The following is a 19,481-nucleotide window of genomic DNA, read 5'->3' on the forward strand; positions in this document are numbered from 1 at the left end:
AACATGCAGACATGGGTCCTGCTTTATGGGTCTTATATTCTAGTGAAAAAGAGAGCAACAAAGAAAAATTAAATACATACACAAAACAATGACTTGTGCCATAATAATAATGATGTAATAAAGGCTAGGAAGAAATGGGACGCTGCAGTGAAGATTACAAGGAACTGAGAAGCTACTTTAAAAAAGTAACCTGAGAAACATTCGTCTAGGAGGAGACTTGAGTGAGACTGAGCTAGCCACGTGAATAGCTGGGGCAAGAGCTTTCCAAGCAGTGGGAACAGGAAGTGCAAAGGCCCTGAGACAGCAAAGGCTTGTAGTACTAGAGCCTCTTCCGAAAAGAAGCCAGGTGGCTAGACTATAGTGACGAGGGGAGAGGAGTGTGAAATGAGGTTGGAAGAGTGAGCACAGTGAGCAAGAGCCACGTTTTGCATGCAGGCTGTGCAGACCAGGTTCAGGACACTTGAAGGATAGAGATTCTAAAATATTAATGTTTTTTTAAAAGCACAATGCAAGTTACATTTAAAAGTATCATTTTGGCTACACAGGTATAACATAATATACAAACACAACCTTCATTCTATAGAGGCTACCATTTGGAAAAAACAGAAGGCAATTTGAATACGTTTCCAAATGGGTAAATAAAAATGATCTTAAAGACTAGACATTTAAAAAGCCCCCAAAGCCACCCGGAGACTAGTAAGTCAAACAATGGATTCTGCGTTAAGAGAAAAAAAAAAAAATCATATAACAAAAGAAACCTACATACCTCCTCGTTGCACCAACAGTGTGACTTCACTTCCCTTTGGACATTCAATCAGCATATCCACAACTTGATTATGGGTCAGAGCCTGCACGTTCTTCTTATTAACTTCCACTATAAGATCCCCTTCTTTCAGGCCGCGGCACCTTGGACTGTCCACGATCTGTTTCACTCTTTGGCCACCGCCACCAGGACTGTCCGCGATAGTAAAACCAAAGCCCATTGGGCCTTTGACTATATGAACAGTTATGAGCTCTGGCTGAGTGGCTATGGAGGAAGCCAAAGAGACAGTGTCATTGGGGTAACCATGGGAACCGTTTGAAGCCACATCAGCAGGGCTGCTTGGCCTGGCATCCTTCATGCCATTGACTTTGCCTGTTTTACTGCTGTGACTGGCCGGCGAATCATAGGTCTCTTGCCCATTCACAATAATTGGTTCTTTATCCAAAATGGCTACCGAAGTCACTAAACTTGTATTGGGGTCATCTGGGTCAAAAGGCAACGGGTAACCTCGGCAGAGTTCAAGGTCCACGCTGGCACCAATGGGAATGGACTGGAAGATTTTCACAACTTGCGCATGTGTGTGTCCCAAAACACAGGTGTCATTCACGCTGACAATGACATCTCCTGCAAAAGGTAAGAGTTTGGGGGTTAAAAAGAAAGTAGCCAAAACAAGTTTCATCAACATTATACTATGAAATTCTACCAAAAGGAAGCTGAATGGAAACTGGAGGTTTGGGGGTGGTATCATAGGGCACAAAGGGAATGCTTCTATTACTTATTGTAACTGCTAACAAGGCATTCTTTTAGCATCTCCTGTCTGCCCTGCTAATGAGAATATAATGATCATTGAAAGAACAGTGGGATTTCTTCTAAAAAAAATTCTCATTGCAGAAATCCAAGTTTAGACTTCTTCTATTCATACAGATCTAAATTTTTAGTAAATTACCACCTTACTGTATTTAATAGCACCCTAACAGTACCCCAAAGTTAGAATGGCTTCAAAGGTTTGCATCTATACCAGGGAATGCATTTATGTAGTGGAGGAATCTTGCTTACTTACAGTGTTTAAAAAAACATTTACTGGGGCCACTTGGGTGGCTCAGTCAGTTAAGCATCTCTTGGTTTCAGTTCAGGTCATGATCTCATGGTCCATGGGATCAAGCCCCGTATCAGGCTCTGTGCTCACAGTGCCAGAGCTTGCTTGGGATTCCCTCTCCCTCTCCATGGCCCTCCCCAGCTCGTGGGCTCTCTCTCTCTCTCTCTCAAAATAAACAAACTTAAAAAAATACAAAAATAAAAAACATTTATAAAGTCACGAAATCATGATGTCGTTGGCCTCGGTTCAGGTGCCGGGTGGCAGGCACACCACACAGGGAATGCTAGGGCCCTGTGGTGCCTCTACCTGTTTCCATCTTGCCATCCAGTGCCGCAGGACCATCCAGGACCAAGCTCTTGATCTGCAGGAACTCGTCAGGTTCATCCCCTCCAACAACTGTGAAGCCAAAGCCACGACTGCTTTTCCGCAGCTTCGTGTGAATAAACTTGCCTTTCAACTCAGAAGGGTTTCGTGTAAAAAAGGGTTTGCCTGGATGAAAATACGAAAAGTATAAGGAACGTCACTATGCATGAAAAGGTGAATTAAATAAGAAATGACACAACTTATGGACGGCTCTCCAAGCTCCTGTGCCTGAGGGGTCTTAGGAAATTCCTCTCTTGACTGCAGTAATAAGGTGGTGTTCCCAGGCCCCTCTGTTTAAGAAGGGGGATATGGTACCTACAGTATGTCAGCATGAAGTTCTCAAAGAAAATACAAAAGAAAAATGACCATCATCTGAAACACTTCTTGGTTTCAGTTCATGTAGTTTCACAGCAATTGAGCTGCCATAAGGTCCTTCACAGAAGATAAAATGGGTCTGTGTTTTGTGTCGTCTGTGTTGTTACGGTTTCTAATTTGCAATACAACTTCCAACGTGTTGCCTCAGGCTTGGCTTCTACATGTGAAACCAATTCAGCGAAAACTTTAGTTTCTAATCAAACAGAAAACACATTCTGAAAATATATAGAGGATGCCAGGAAACATACGGTCACAAAGAATAATGATAAAAATGTAATTCGCTACTTTCAAAATCAGAAGAGTCATAACTTCACCTTGAATTTGAGTTTCAAATGTGTCATTTTTCCTGTATGTTTTTGCCTTTTAACAATTTGTAAAATAGCCTGGACATGCCCCCTAATAAAATTTATTGTTTAAAAAAGTTTAGGACGTGTGGCTTAGAATATTTTTTTAAAATACAAAACATCTAAACGAAATAGTTACTAACAAAAGCCACACCGTTCCAAATTCAGTTGTCCTGTTTAAAATCAATTAATAGGGGCACCTATTTCAGCTCAGGTCACACTCTCACATTTAGCGGGATCAAGCCCCATGCTGGGCTCCGCACTGACAGTGGGGAGCCTGCTTGGGATTCTCTCTCTCCCTCTCTCTCTGCCTCTCCCCCATGACCTCTCTCAAAATAAATACATAAATTAAAAAAAAAACTGAAATAAAATAAATTAACAGCTATATAGCTAAAGAACTACCAAACATGCTCCCTATGGTTTTGTTTTCTTGATAATATTCACAATAACAGTTTGTACACAAACCAAAAATTTTAAAAGTCAGTATTGTTAGGAATTTCTCCACAATTGAGAAACTTCCCAGAATTTCTCTAGTTATCCCAAACAGTGGACATCATTTCAGGTTTAGACTTTTTAAACTCTCCTGATTAGGGGCTCCTAATGGAGCTCAGTAGAGCGTGTGACTCTTGATGTCGGGGTTGTAAGTTCGAGCCCCACGTTGGGTGTAGAGATTACTTAAAAACAAAATCTTACAAACAAAAAAAAAACCCTCTCCTAATTATAATTCATATCCCCTTCTCTCCTGCTTGCCACAGCTTCCTCATCTTCTATCCAAAGTGTTATCAAAACAAAAACAAAACACCCAGGAGAAGAAGTCTCCATAGACCCCTACACCCAAGTGTGGCACCCAGAAAGGAAGTTATTTTTGGTTAGCTATAGCTAAAAGGCCTTTTTCAAAAAGTCTCTGGGCACATATACAATTTTTAATTGCATATTTCAAAAGTTCCCGGCTCTTAAAAAGGACTCTTTTAAATAGGGGCGCCTGGGTGGCGCAGTCGGTTAGGCGTCCGACTTCAGCCAGGTCACGATCTCGCGGTCCGGGAGTTCGAGCCCCGCATCGGGCTCTGGGCTGATGGCTCAGAGCCTGGAGCCTGTTTCCGATTCTGTGTCTCCCTCTCTCTCTGCCCCTCCCCCGTTCATGCTCTGTCTCTCTCTGTCCCAAAAATAAATAAACGTTGAAAAAAAAATTTTTTTTAAAAATAAATTACTAGAGTCATCGTCCTGCTCACAAAGCTCCCCCTTTGCAAGGCTGGTTGGAAGCTTCATAAACTACAGACTCGTCACGGCGGCTAACGAAAGGCAAGGCTGAAGCATTCGCCATGCACAGTCGTCCGCCACGGCATCAGAAAGGTGGTTTCAAGTGCACTCGGGGCTTGTGGGGAGACAGCTGCCACGGCAATTATCAGATGGCAAACCGAGGCCAGGGGTGTGTGCGAATAGCCTACATCCTTAAGGCAGAGGCAGCTAGGGAGTTGGGATGGCGTGAAGGGAAACACATTTCGGTTATGCAGAGACAGCAGTGGCCGTCACCTTCTCAGTGAGGCTCTGTCTGGTCATCTTCTTAAAAACTGTAACACCTCCTCCACCATTGCCAATCCCCCTTTCCTGCTTGTTTCCTGTCCCTACTATTTATCACCATCCAACAAAGTATGGGTCTCAGGTATGTATAGGTTTGGTGATCTGTCTGATTCTCGCCCACCCCTTCACTTCATGTGCTCCAAAAGTTTGTGGTGAATAAACGAATGACTGAACAACAGCACAAAGAAATGCGATTCAACGTGTCTTTGAGAAGGTGGGAAGACGTGGTTGGGTGTTTAAGCTTCTCACCCTCATTACAGGCAAAGTTAGAAAATGTGAAAATGTGCCTGGCAGTTTAACTGAATGAATTTTTTAAAAAGCCATTAGCATATTCTGAACTTAGAATGTTTTCAACTTAATGGAGACAGGAACAGAGCTTTGAAATTACACCGATGACTTCCTTTTTTTAGCGCTTAACTAGGCAAGATCACAGGGCTTCACATTCATGGGCATTTGATTATGTTTTATGAATGGTTGGGTCATGAGCTAATGTAGCTTTGGAAAAGAAGCACTTTCTACCCACAAGCAGTGGAACTGGAGCTCTCTGCTGCAGCCCTGTGGTAAATGTAATTTTCCAAGAGATCCTAGTCTGCTGACTATACAGCTGCACGATCTTGTTATGTATGAGAATCACCTGGGTAGCTCTTTTTTTTTTTTTTAATTTTTTTTAATGTTTATTTATTTTTGAGACAGAGAGAGACAGAGCATGAATGGGGGAGGGGCAGAGAGAGAGGGAGACACAGAATCGGAAACAGGCTCCAGGCTCTGAGCCATCAGCCCAGGGCCCGATGCGGGGCTCGAACTCACGGACAGCGAGATCGTGACCTGGCTGAAGTCGGACGCTTAACCGACTGCACCACCCAGGTGCCCCTCTTTTTTTTTTTTTTAAAGGTACTCATTTTAGAGTTGCCTGAGTGGCTCAGTTGGTTAAGTTCCCAACTCTTGATCTTGGCTCAGGTCGTGACCTCACAGTTTGTGAGTTCAAGCCCCATGTTGGGCTTTTCTGCGCTGACAGCACAGAGCCTGCTTGGGATTCTGTCTCTCCCTCTCTCTGTCCTTTCCCTGCTTATGTTCTCACTCTCTCTCAAAATAAATACATAAATTAAAAATAAATAAATAAATAAAGGTACTCCTGTCTAGGGCTTAGGCTAGACCTATTTAATCAGGATCTTTTGAGTCTTGTCCCCAAATTCTGCTCTTCAATAGCCCTTAGGAGGTTGCTTTTCTGACAGGCTGGCACAATTTTTTAGCATGTGTTTGAACACCCTAGGCCAGTGATGTCCAATAGCAATTTCTATGACAAGACAATGCTTTATATCTGCACTGTCCAATATGGCAGTCACTAATCACACATAGCTCTTGAGCCCTTGATATGCAGCTAGGGGAACTGAGGGACTAAACTTTTATTTTATTTACTTAAAAAATTTTTTTTAACGTTTATTCACTTCTGAGAGACAGGGAGAGACAGAGCATTAGTGGGGGACGGGCAGAGAGAAAGGGAGACACAGAATGTGAAGCAGGCTAAAGGCTCTGAGCTGTCAACACAGAGCCTGACACGGACACGGGGCTCAAACCCACGGATCATGAGTTCATCACCTGAGCCGAAGTCATGCGCCCAAATGACTGAGCCACCTGGCACCTCTTTATTGTTTTTTAATTGTAATCAATTTAAATGTCAACACGTAGCCATTGGCATCTGTATTGGTTGGCCACATTTAGACTACACAGTGGTGTCCCCGCACACACAAGACAAGAAACAAATGAACAAAAAAGGTTTTAGCCAGAAATTTAACTGTTCCTAATGACACTTAGGATTCAAATCGGGTGCTCTAGGACTTACTGGCTGTGTGGCATGGGCCAAGTCGCCAATGCTCTCTCTGCCTAAGTATTACAGGTGCAAATGGAGGTAATGACAGTACCAACCTCCTTATTCATGATAGCCGTAAGGAAAAACCATAGCAGACAGAAGATATGTAGGGAGGTACCCGGTAAATAAAAACAGCCCACTAAAGGTGAGTTGTAATTTCGAAAGCGGTGGTGGTGGGGTGGGTGCAGTGGAGGGATGGCTGCAGAAATCTCTCTCGAAGCCTCAACTGGAATTGGAGAATTTTCCTAAGAGCAACTCTCTTCAACGTTACCATCTGCTGGAATTAGAAGTGTACCCTTGATCAGAGGAAAGTTTCGTTGGGCAGTGAACTTAGCAAAGCAACACCAATACCAGTCTAACCAAGGTAGCTACACATTCTTCCTGAGACTCCTAGCAGGATGCTAGAACACGACACTTAACCAGCAGGCAGGGAAATAAGGCCACATGAGGTTGCAGAAGGAATTTTCTATTTAAAAAATACAGAGGAAGCCACAATCGCATTGATATTAATGCTATTATCTGCTATGTTCTATCTTTATTAAACCCATTAGGACCATAAAAATGTACACCCACGCCAGGAGAAATTATTTTACATAAACTGGTATTATTACCAATCTCATGATGCTATCAGCTTTCCAGGGAAGCAACTTCTTGCTCATGAAAATTATAATGGAGGAACGAAAATCAGAGAAAAGAGTTTTTCTACTTGTCTTTTTAAATCTAACGCAACGATACCTCTTTAAAAATGTACAGAGAACGAAGACAAACCTTAGTCTTTTTAATGGGTCTGTACCACAAACATTCCCCAACTCTATCAAATATAGTGCCTGTTCTATTTTTCTTATTTAAAGAAATTAAAAAAAAAAAAACAAACAAAAAACCCAATTCTTCTCTATCATTTAAGAGCAATCAGGCCTGAAAGGAGTAAGATTCTGGAGATAGCAATTTTTAACAATGAACGTCTCTAGGGGCTCCTATTATCTGTGAGCATAAATGAGACCCAACGAAACATTGTAAAATATGTGTAAACGCCAAACTACAGCAAGAATAGGAGATTCACATTTAGTATATAATAATATCAAATGGTTTCACATTTACAAGAAAATCTTAGTCAAAAGCAAATATGTTGACGAGGATCTTGGAATATCCTCAAGCTGACTCTTCAAGTTATCTTACTAAATACCAATAATAAATTTCTGTAGTCTCGAAATCAGTGATTTACAACCCTGGGATTTCTCCCCAGGGGCATCTGGCAACGACTGGGGCATTTTTAGTTGTCACAAGAGGGTAGAGACCATGGACGCCCCTAAACTTGGTCCAATGCACAGGACAGGCCCCACGCACAACCAAGAATTATCTGGCCCCAAGCGTCAAAGGCGCTGAGGCTGAGAAACCCTAATGGCAAGTGGTCACTATTTTCAGAGCACTGCAATTAGCTGAGCAAATTTACACACACACATAAAGCTCTAGTTTTCTTGGCAAGTTTGATTAACAGTATGTTTAGAATTTCTAACATCACAGTTTTCACCATCAAAGGAAGGAACTGGCAATTGTGAGATTCTACTTTTTAAACTTCCTTTAAAAAATTAAATTTTTGATCTAAACGCTTCATCATCATAAAGACGCTTTACCCTGAAGTGGAGCTTCTCTGGCTGGCTCCGGATTGCTCGGGGGGTGGTTTGGAGTAACAGGAGGCACAAGACATGGGTGATGTTCCGTCCATTCTGTGAGGAAAAGAAAGAGTACACTGTGTTTCCTTCAAATGGGAGTCACATTAACATTCTCTTAAAAGAAGATTCACCTTCTTAAGCATCCAACTACCCAAACTAATGAAAGTAGACACAGAGAGCTTAGATAGAAAACAAACTGGTATCGGACCCCGCTCTTTGTTAAGGATAAGATTCTCCCTCTCTCTCTCTCTCTCTCTCTCTCTCCCTCCCTCCGTCCCTCCCTCTGTGTGTGTGTGTGTCTGTGTGTGTCCCTCTCCCATCAGAGTTTTGAGGAAAGCTCATATCATATTGTGATATAACCAATAAAAACTTCAGTTCTCTGTGACCGGAGGGTCCAAAGTGAGACCAAGTAAAAAATATCAGGAAAGATATACAATCAACTGACGCCACCAGCCCGATGAGGGAACACCATCTCTAACACACTTGAGACATGAGCTGAGCTGCTGAGGTCTGCTCGTCTTGGATGACAATAAAGGTGATTTCAGCAGTATGCTAAAGTGCTATCCCCTCCCATCTCCCAAACCCGAACGAGACTCATCACCAACATGCCTGCGTCCTGACTGTAGTCCTCCTCACCTTGGAGGCCCAGAAACAACGCGCTGTGAGTGACCCTTGAGATTTACACAGTCACCTTCCAGCTAATATATTCAACCGTATACCCCAGCCTTCAAACAGCACTTTCTCGCACTACAAAGTTTCACCAGTTGAGAAAAATATTTAAAAACATTTTTTTTAACTAGAAAAGAGATGAAGGTAGAAAGGAGAACTTTTTGATAGGTGCATACACACACACACACACACAGACACACACAGACACACACAGACACACACAGACACACACAGACACACACACACACACACACACACACTACTCTAATATACAGTGTAGTGGTGCCTGGCTGGCTAGCTTGTAGAGCATGAGACTCTTGATCTCGGAATCACAAGTTCTAGGCCCATGTTGGACGTAGAGCTTACTTAAAAAAACAAAAACAGAAACAAAAGACAGTAAAATACAGTCTATGGCAGTGTTTGGCCACCTGTGGCTTATAAGCCAAAGGGACCCTACTGTCCATTTTGATACAACTCTCAAGCCAAGGATGGTTTTTCCATCTTTACATGGTTGAAAAAATTAAAATGAGAAATACTTTGTAACACATGAAAATTACATCAAGTTCAAATATCCATCTTCATACATGATGCTTTATTGGAACACAGTCACATCTATTCATTTACACATCGTGTATGGGTCTTTTCATACTTCAAGGGCTGAGATGAACAGTTGTGATAGAGATCGGATGAATGGCAAAGGCTAAAATGTCCTCTAGCTGGCCATTCACAGAAAAAGTCTGCCAACTTTCCCCCTATGACCTACACTTACTATGATCAATACTATAATAAAAGTGTCATATTTGATCTTCATATATTTGATATTTGCATATTACATTGAGAGGGTATTGAGCAGTCATTTCATTTTATTTTTTCAAGTTTATTTATTGTAAGAGAGACAGAGAGGGCACAAATGGGGGAGAAGCAGAGAGAAAGGGAGAATCCCAAGCATACTCCTCACTGCCAGCACAGAGCCCGACGTGGGGCTCAAACTCACAAAAGTGTGAGGTCATGACCTGAGATGAAACCAAGAGTTGAACACTTAACCAACTGAGCCACCCAGGTGCCCCTGAGTATATCATTTTAAAAGGGTGCAATGAAAAACTAAAAAAAACCTACTAATAACTAGATGGCTATTAATGAACAGATGTATTAATAAATAGCTGAATGAAGTAAGTTCATAAAATGGAAAATTATGCAGCCCTTAAAAATTACAGGGCAAATCTTTATTAACCAGCTTTGAAATATGTGCAACAAATACATTTAAATGAGATCATCAGGTCACAAAACTAATACATATACATATATATAACATATATATATACATATAAGTTATACACACACACACACACACACACCTATAAGTTACAATCCGATTGTTATTAAAATATGCATCTATGTACAGGGGCACCTGGGTGGCTCAGTCAGTTAAGCATCCGACTCTTGGTTTCAGCTCAGGTCATGATCTCATGGCTTCGTGGGTACAAGACCCACATTGGGCTCTGTGCTGGCATCACAGAGCCTGCTTGGGATTCTCTCTCTCCCTCTCTAGCTGTCATTCCCCGACTCGTGGTGTCTCAGGCTCTCTCAAAACAAATAAATAAACTTAAAATTTCAGCACAGAGTCTATCATTGAGAATGAGATAGGAGCAAGCAGGGGAGAATTTAATATTCTCCATTCTTGAACTGTCCATATTTTTATAAAGATCATGAATTAACTTATAGTTTTGGAAAAGCATTAAAAATTACCAGCTTTTTCTGATTCTCACATGTCATGTTTCTAAAATTAGAAGTTAGCTTCATATATAATAACTCCTCCTAAGGGCTCAAAGCAGTATGAATTTAGACACCAGCTGGTATGTAAACATGCTGGGGCAACAGCAAGTTCTCCAGTATGATGACAGCTTCTTTCTAAATTAAAGTGGAGATCGGGGGGCCGTGGGCTAGGGCCCCCACTTGAGCTGTCTGGGTTCCGGGTGGAAGAGAAGCACTGTCATCTCCCCCCCGCCCCCGTAGGACACCAAGTCCACGGCATGGCAGAAGGACAGGAACATCAAGGCCAGTTCTGACCACACGGGGGTGTCAGCGCCCAGGCTTTGCCCCAAGCTCCTCTGCCCAACACATCAAGGGAAAGCCAACCTTCTGGCTGCGGCTGCGGCTGCGGCTGCGGCTGCTGCTGCTCCAGCTGCTTCTTCCGTTTGGCTTCTAGAACCGGGTTCTCATATTGTGTCTTCCTGTTGATGTGGCTGGAGCAGGAGGCAGACAATATTTGGTTAGAAAACAGTTCATCCCACAAGCAAAATGCCAGTCTGCCAAGTCCCTTGCTTAGCACCGAGCAAAGCAGGTGGTCTGAGATGCTGCCCAGCACATGTCAAAACGGGCAATGAGGAAGAGGAAAAAGAGACGAATACTTTCCATATAGAGACTGCCTATAGAGGCTACCAGCTTTTCCCGCATTTTATTTTAAAATCTTCAATAAATGATAAGAGGCAGGTCCTATTGATATTCACATTTTATGGAGAGGGAAAGTAAATTTCTGAGCAATTACTAACTCACCTAACAGAACGTGGCTAGTAAACAGTCAAGAGGCAAGGAAGCTCAGGTCTGTCTGCTTTCAAATCGCAGGATTTTAACCACTGACTCTTCCAAATGTCCAAGGAAGCACCTGACTCAGGGAAGTGCTTCAATTCAAGGAAAAGTGGATTGTGGAATTATTAAAAATGAGATTAAAGTACAGACAGGATGCAGTCTATGACATGCAATGCCAGAACTACTTGTGGCTTCCTATGACAGTTCAGAGAAGCCTCAGCACTCAAAGTTAAAAGAAGGGCTCTCCCAACATCTGCCAACTATTTTCATCAGTGGACATGGAGTCAGGATTAAAAGTATGAGCCTCAGGCAAAAAAACTCCAAATGCAGCTAACCTAAGCAAATGTGATGCGTTCAAAGTGACAAAGACCTAGATACGCCAGACAGTTCCAAAACTAATAAGGCCATGGAACAAAAATACATACATACGTGTACATGCATGGGTTTTTTTTTTTTTTGCCATGGCCTTAGTGTATATACACATATTTTACACAAACATACATACACACAAGCATACATACACTTGGTGTTTTGTTTTTGTTTTGTTTTGTCTTATCCAAAATCATACTTGATTAGAAGTTTGGGAACGGACCTATTATGTAATTACAGTATTAAGAACTCAAAATATTTCTTAAAGGCGGGCTGGTCAAACAGGGTGGATAGACTAACCACCTTTAGATGATCCGCAGGGCACACAGAGGAGCTTTATTTTGTGAGGGTCAGAGAAACAACAATGCCCTTCTAACGGCCCAAATCACCAAATCCTTTGTTACACAGAGTTGGCCATGTGAGGACTGGCCAATGACACTTGCTATATTGAACTCATACTTTTTTATGATAAGATGCGGAGCATTTTACAGTCTGACAATTTGTATCATATACTCTTATCACCAGGCCATTATACAGATGAATTTTCATTGCCTGGAGCATGAGAGACAGAAAGCTTGCCAGCTGTCTTTAGGGCACCAGGCGGGATTATGACGATGGAATATTTCTATGTCATTTGTTTCTCTCGAAGCCTCTTTTATTAGTGATTTCTCCACTTTCTCAGGAAATGATACATAGCACATTTGCTACAATGTTTCATCTCTTGGGTTTCTTTTCTTTCAGGATTATCCTAACAAGACAGAGTATGTGCCCAATGCCAGAACAAGATATATACCACACGGGACATGAGGAGGGTTTGAGAGTCTTAAAGATGGAAAATAGGAGCTATGTCTATGGTCCTCAGGCAGAGGAGAGGCAAAGAAGCATACAAGGTCTTACAGCTTGGGCCAGTTCTCAATTATCTTCTCAATTCTGGTGACATTTCATACATTACTGAGACATGTCTAACCCTTCTGGAAAGTCTGCATGAATAAATAAGTAATTACTGAAAAGTTCAGGCCTGAGCAGGGCAAAAAGTAGGCAAACATGTTCTGCTCCAGAAGATAACCCCTACTCACCTGCTCCAGTGAGTCTTAGCTTTTCTCATTCATTCATTCATTCATTCATTCATTCAACTAATACTTATCAAGAAGGCGGCATATGCCAGGCCTGTGTTGGGTCCTGGTAAAATACTGGTAAACAAAAGGCATTGATCCTGTCCTTTTAGCATTTACTGTCTTCAGATTCACTGAATATTTTCTCATTCATTAAAATATGCATATATATTTTCATTACAAATTATGTTGTTGTTGCTAACAGTTTGTACCTTATAATGATGGCCAACTCTGTTCAGCATAAACGTACATAATTATTATAGAGGAGTACAAACCAAAATATGGGTTAACAGCCACTTACTCTACATAGTAGATACCATAGACAGGGTCTTCAATCTTTTCCCAACCAGCAGGTAGTTCTGAAAAATAAAAGAAGATTTAGAGCAAGAAGACCATATTCTTGAAGAACCCAAGGATTCTTAACAACTAAGTGAGGGGAAAAAGAGAGAGACTCTTAAAAGTGCCTTAAATCCAGTTAAAACTGTGCATTCTAACAACAACAAAAAGCGAGCCTTATATGTACCTATCAGTGTATTTTTCTACATGAGGAACAATTCTTTACTGATATTTTGCACAAGCTACTACAAGTTAATAAAATGTAGTCCCAGATGCTTTTGTTCTAAATCAACTACTAAATTAGATTTTAATGGAGATTTGGTTAAAATTTGCCTTGAATGCCTGGTTTGTATCTTAAATATTTATAATTTTCTCATTTTATTTCCAGACTACCTTACCACACAAACAAAAATGGATGAAAATTAGCGTTTCTTTTCATTTTCAATATAATAGAGCTGCTTTTGCTCTCCCTGGAATAAAATAAAATTTGCATCTTATTTCCTCCTTGTTCCTAATTAAAATGCTACTGAGTAAGTAAAAATGCCCACGTGGAGTTGGGCTTTCTAATTGCCTGCATCTATCATTCAACTGCTGCATTCAGACAGGCCTACCTTTCGCCTACGAAAGCAGAAACACAGGTCCTGCCCTCTGAGAACACACTACTTGAGGGAGAAGATTTTATTCCTTTATTGTGGTGCTGTACAATGGCCCTGGCAGATTTACGTGCCTTTCTGAAAACTCAACTGTGCTCTACTGGACTTCTCTCCATAAGGTTTCATATCAAAAGCTGGAACTTTATTAGCTTCCTAGTAGTGAGTTCTGCCACAACAAGAATCTACTGTGAAAAAGCCCCATTGCACCAGATAATTAGACTTGGTGAAAGAAGTAACCAGGTTGTGTTTTGTGTCATTAAACAATTCTTTCAAGCAGAGCAGCAATTACTCAACTTCATTTCAAAGCCACTCTCACACACACACAGTTAAGGCAAGCTTGGGTTAACACCACACTCCAACGTGAATCATTATTCCTGGAAGTCAGCTATGAAGACCAACTTGAATGGAATATTACAAACGCTTGGAATGTCACCTATTTGGAAACACTAAATTCTTTTTCTTTTTTTAATTCGAGGAATCACGTGGTCACCACTCTTCTCAAAGAAGGATTCTTTCATCCGGGCAAAGGGCTGACATGTGCCATCAACAGTCCTGCGCTGAGACAGAGTCACGCGCGTGCACCCGAACACACACGCTAATTACTCAAAGTTTATGTTTTGCTAAGATCTGGCTGCATATCAAGAGACATTAATTTCATGGGTTTTGCTCCACATGTTATCTATTTGCAAACAAAGAGACAGGTTTTCCCCCTTTTTCTTCTCAAAAATTTTTTTTTAAACGCTTAGCAGGTTTTAAAGAAGTCTTTGAATTCCAGGAGACACAAGCTACTAAAATGCAAGACAGGTCCAATTTGCAGATGTTGATGCAACTTGGCATTTTTGTACGCCCAGTCTTACGAACTGATGCAAATCAAATGCCTGGGAAATGGTTTCCCCTTACAAAGCTGGAAATTACCATTTAAATGAAAATGAACCAGGAAAATCTTTCCAAAGAGTTGAGAAATCGAAGATTAAAAAAATGCAGATTGGGGCACAGCCTCATGTTTGCTCTGGAATGGGGGCAGAGGAGGGGGTAAGTGTGAAATTTGATGTTTCACTGAACCAAATCCTTTTCGGAATTTGCACCCTTGAATATTCGGCCTGATTATCTTCAGATAAAATGGGAAATACTAAGAATTCAACTCGTTGGTACACTTATCAGGATGAGCACTGAGTAATGTATAGAATTACTGAATCACTATAATGTACATTGGAACTAATAGTATGCTGTATGTTAACTCATTCAGTTATTAATTTGTCAAACATGTGGAGAGTGTCCACTTCTGCTTGAGGGTGTGGTAGGCACCAGGGACACATATGTAATTACAAGTGCACAATTATGCAGATAATTCGAACACCATACTGTTCATGCTCTGATAGAGGTCTAAAGAGGGTACGAAAAAAAGAAGCCACCTCTGACCTTTGTCCTGTTGTCTAGTCAACAACTTATACTCTAGAGGTGAGACATGTGGCAGATCAAGTGATATTCCTGGACATTGGTAAATTTAAACACATCTCCTGGAACAGATTAGCAAATTCCAGAAATTTTCTAGTTTTCTAAGCTAAAAGCTCATTTGCAGTTGAAAAGATAGATTTCTCACTTCCAATGTGGTAATTAACTTAATAATAGGAATTAGTTTCCTAATGCTTAAAATAGAAATGGGTTATCGATTTAAAAAAGGAAGATGTTTGTCCTCAAATTTGTCTTTTGGTTCTAAAAAACTAAGAATGGCAGAAAATGCCAAAGCCCCCAAAATAATGACATTCCATTTTTTTTTTTTTACTAAACACTCTGATGTTGCCCAAAAAGTCAGCCCCTATGTCTCAAAACTGTTGGACATCAAACCAGAATATACAACCTGTCACATGTACTTTAAGCAGCTAAGACCCTTTGGGCTTGCCCAGGTGGGGGGCTGAACCTTATCTCTACCCCTTCATAGATCTGGCACTGGGCTAGTTACTTAATGCCTTAGAACCACATCTTTCACTGGGATTTACTTCAAGGTCAACTACGGATTAAACAAGGATGCCTAAAAAACATTTCACACAGCACCTGGCACGTAGGCTCAACAAATGGCAATGTTCTAGGAAAGCAGAAAAGGAACAGAACAGATTTATACAGCCTGCTTGTTTCCTAGCCCTGCCTTGAAAAATCTCATACGGTATTAATTGTCACCACAGAAGCAAATAGGAAGCAGTCAAACATTCTAAGTTCTTTTCAAGAGATTCGTCAACACACAGATTGAAAAGTCGTGCTCACAGTCACAGACAGATTTCAAAACTGTGACCTAGCCTGGGTGGGGAAGGAACCTCATTTCCTTGTCTCTACCTCTCCTAGTTGGTTTCAGCACATAAATACCCTAAAATTCCAAAAGGAGGTTCTGCAAGTACTTTTCAATTCTGGGAAGTTGTCTGCAGAGGCTGTGATAAATTCTGCAGACCCGAAGTGCATAAGGTAGCTACTGACCCAACTCACCCAACAGAGATCAGAAATGACAACTCTATAATCACGTGATCTGTGTTCCACACCCAAGCCAACCGTCCCCTACCTCTCAGAGGCAGATCACAGAGAGGGTTTCCTTGCCACATGTGGAATCCCAATGTTCACTGAAAACCTGACAGATGCTACTATTTGAAATTAGGACCCTCTTGTTAAGAAAATGGGCAGTGAGCTTGTCAACAGAATATGGAATGAATGCAAGAGAAAAGTGTGTGTGTGTGTGTGTGTGTACACCCACTAACACTACTCTTTACACAGTGGATATGTGCAGGCAAAAATCCAGAGTCCTATCTCCACCTAGAAAGACATATTTGGGTCATTTCTACAGTATATACATTCCTCCCCTGACCCGTACTAAAGGTAAAAAAAAATGCCATAGGAGGATTAAAAAGTCCAACAGGTGAGAATTAGTTAATAAATAATGACACTAGTAAACCTAACAATATGTGCTGATCACAGGGACAGATATTAAGACTTTATCATTAGGTTTCCTACAAACACCATGGGAGCTCCTCCTTCAGCCTCTCTTTACAGAAAAGGAAAGCAAAGCTAAGAGGAGGTGAGTAGAGTAGCTTGCCCAAGGCCACACAGCCAGTAAACAGGGGAGCTTGGATAAGAAGCCAGGCAGTCTGATCTGCCCCCACAGGCTGTCCCACCATGTTACCAAACCATCTCCCCAAATAATGCCTATGACCATGAGAGATGATACTAGGCAGGCATTAACACTTATGTTTTCAATCTTCAACAGCACACGCAGGTTCCCACAATATTATAGTTACAAGGGAAAAAGTATAGAAACTTCTTTCCTAAAAGTGTCAATATTCGAACTTCCATGGAAGCAGAAAAGATCGTGCCCCCGTGCGCAGTTCTGTTATCTCCACCTGGCACCCATGAACAGCAGGGGTCACTCACACATATCAATCACCAGCAAGAGTGATTTAAAGTGGCTCAGCAAATGATTAAGGCACTCATTCTGTGTCTCAAAAAAAAACCTAGTTCGGTCTTCTTCAATTACTTTAATATTACCGATCAATTTTTTCTGATCAAGTAAGTTTTAAATTGTTCTATCACACAGGATGAGCCTCCAGCCCTTCCTACCACAGTCACGACAAGGACAACTTATTAAACGTCTTGAAAGATAAGTTCCATTCAGTAGTTATCGACCAATGCTGGCATGTCCATCAGTTACAACAGCAACGTTCCAAACAGGAAGAAAAACAGAGCTAAATTCCATTGGATTACAACTCCAGTCAACCACAATTGATTATTATATAACAAACACAAACAAAATCAAATGAAAACAATAATCTGCTGTTATTAAGTATTTACATTTTCAGTTCCTAAGGCAATCTCAAAAATCTCAGGCTGATGCAACAATCTAAGGAGAGTTCTGTTCATACTGATGTTAATCATCTATTTAAAAAATATACGATGGCCAATGTTCAATAAACCAAGGCTTTTATGTGCACTTTAGCTGAAACGTGCGCTTTCCACCCTATCCTTCAGTAGATGCATCAGACAGAAGGCAAACTAATATTGTTCAAAGCTGAACATAAAACAGCATGGGATATAATTCAATATATTCCAACAGCAAAGATAAAAAAGTTTGGCATTATCTGCTAATGTAAATTATTTCTAGACTGCAACAGCTAGACAAGTCGAGACTTGGTTTACACTGATACATACACTCGAAGCTTATATGTCACATATAAGCTCAGTATCTGGTTTTCCAGCCATTCACTCCAGTAACAAAGCCAACAAGTGGCTGGCGACTTACTAACACAAGACTAAGACTATTATTAACTATTTGGTTAATGATGAGAATTACTGTATTGCTATTACTCCTACAAAGTCCCTTCATTAGTTGGTGGGTTTTTATTTTTGTTTTGCTTTGCTTTTTTTGTGTGACCCCTGTAGATAACCGCCCACAGCAAACAATGAAGGAAACGAGGCTGGTGTAGGGTTATAGGAGAGTTCAAGGGACACGGCAAGCATCTATCCCTTAGTCTTTTCCTAATCCTCAAGTTGCAAGACTTCCTAGGACCAATGTGCTGACTCTCGTTCCAGTCTCAATTCACTCAGACTTTCTCTTTGTAGACACAACTTATTACAACTCTGCGTGATGCCTGCGAGTCAGACTCGAGGGTTGTAAGATTGACCTTTCACGGGTAAGCTGGAATGAAAATCATAATTGAAGAAGGGCAGACTAAGGAAACGGAAGGATTAAGCAATTCACTGGAGACAAAACCATGCAGGGTAGGTCATGCAGCTGGGAGGGTTTACCTAGTTCACTGTCCAGCTCCTCGGTGTGGACCCCTTCTTCTCCAAAGGAATAACAGGAATGAGACAGAAAAGAGAGAAAGAAAAATTCAGACACCAACACCAAGAAAGAAAACTTCCCTCAGAAAAACAGCAGCAAACATGTCACTTGGTTTTGTCCTTACCTGCATTGTGGCCTATTTCACTGGCTCAGCTAGTAAACCGGAGACTTCAGTGTAAATCACAAAATGGTAAGAGCTGATATTGGTAACATAATTATATGGCTCATTTCCTTGCATGTCGAAACAGGGTTTGATTGGTTGTAAAAGATGACAAATACCTTTGCGGTTTCAATGTTCTTAAGTGGGAAGTCACTTATCACACACCTGATTTCGGGCAAACAAAGCTGTTACCCCTTCCAGTATTAGTCCTTCTAATCCCGCAGTAATGCTCTCATCACTGAGGCAATTATATTCACAGTTAAAGCACTACTGAGCTTAGAGGTAATAATGCTGCCTGAAAAGTGGAAGGTGGGGTCAATTTGAGAATGCAGGGAGTTAGAGATGAGTTATGTCAGGATGCTGCACGTGACGAAAGCGGGCTTGAAGGCTGCCCTGAAACGAGGATGGGAAAGCACTGTTTACTTGGTATGAGATTTCGAAGTCAAACAGCCCAGAAATATTGCAGTGACAATGGTCACAGTAAGTCAGGAAGCAAAACCGGTCAGGATCTTCTGCATTCTTGACCCCCTCCTGCTATGAGTAAGACACTGCACTGGAACCGAGAAGAGAGCAGGTGACAGCATACAACAAGCCATTTTACGCAGGAAGTCTCTCCAGCTACAGAACAGGTGGCTGTCCCCTCCACTGTATGCTCCACCAACACAGGGAGGAAGACTTATTTTCACCACTGTGAAATGCTCAGTGCCCAGTACAGTGTTTT

General features: G+C 41.3%; 1 protein-coding gene across 10 annotated transcripts in view; it reads right to left on the bottom strand.

The window, feature by feature from the left end:
• MAGI1 (membrane associated guanylate kinase, WW and PDZ domain containing 1) overlaps positions 1–19,481 on the bottom strand; it is a 639,927-nt gene that overhangs the window by 73,511 nt on the left and 546,935 nt on the right. For 5 of the 10 annotated variants that reach the window (XM_047848917.1, XM_047848915.1, XM_047848913.1 and 2 more), the window contains exons 7-12: positions 18,564–18,602; positions 13,094–13,151; positions 10,862–10,968; positions 8,018–8,110; positions 2,166–2,348; positions 767–1,387 (exon numbers count right to left, since the gene is read on the bottom strand). In XM_047848917.1, coding sequence (XP_047704873.1) covers positions 767–1,387; positions 2,166–2,348; positions 8,018–8,110; positions 10,862–10,968; positions 13,094–13,151; positions 18,564–18,602 — 1,101 coding nt within the window. The remainder of the gene's footprint in view (positions 1–766; positions 1,388–2,165; positions 2,349–8,017; positions 8,111–10,861; positions 10,969–13,093; positions 13,152–18,563; positions 18,603–19,481) is intronic. The other 5 variants (XM_047848920.1, XM_047848919.1, XM_047848914.1 and 2 more) reach the window with 2 other exon arrangements.

This window comes from Prionailurus viverrinus, chromosome A2 (assembly GCF_022837055.1).
Source record: "Prionailurus viverrinus isolate Anna chromosome A2, UM_Priviv_1.0, whole genome shotgun sequence".
Lineage (NCBI taxonomy): Eukaryota > Metazoa > Chordata > Mammalia > Carnivora > Felidae > Prionailurus > Prionailurus viverrinus.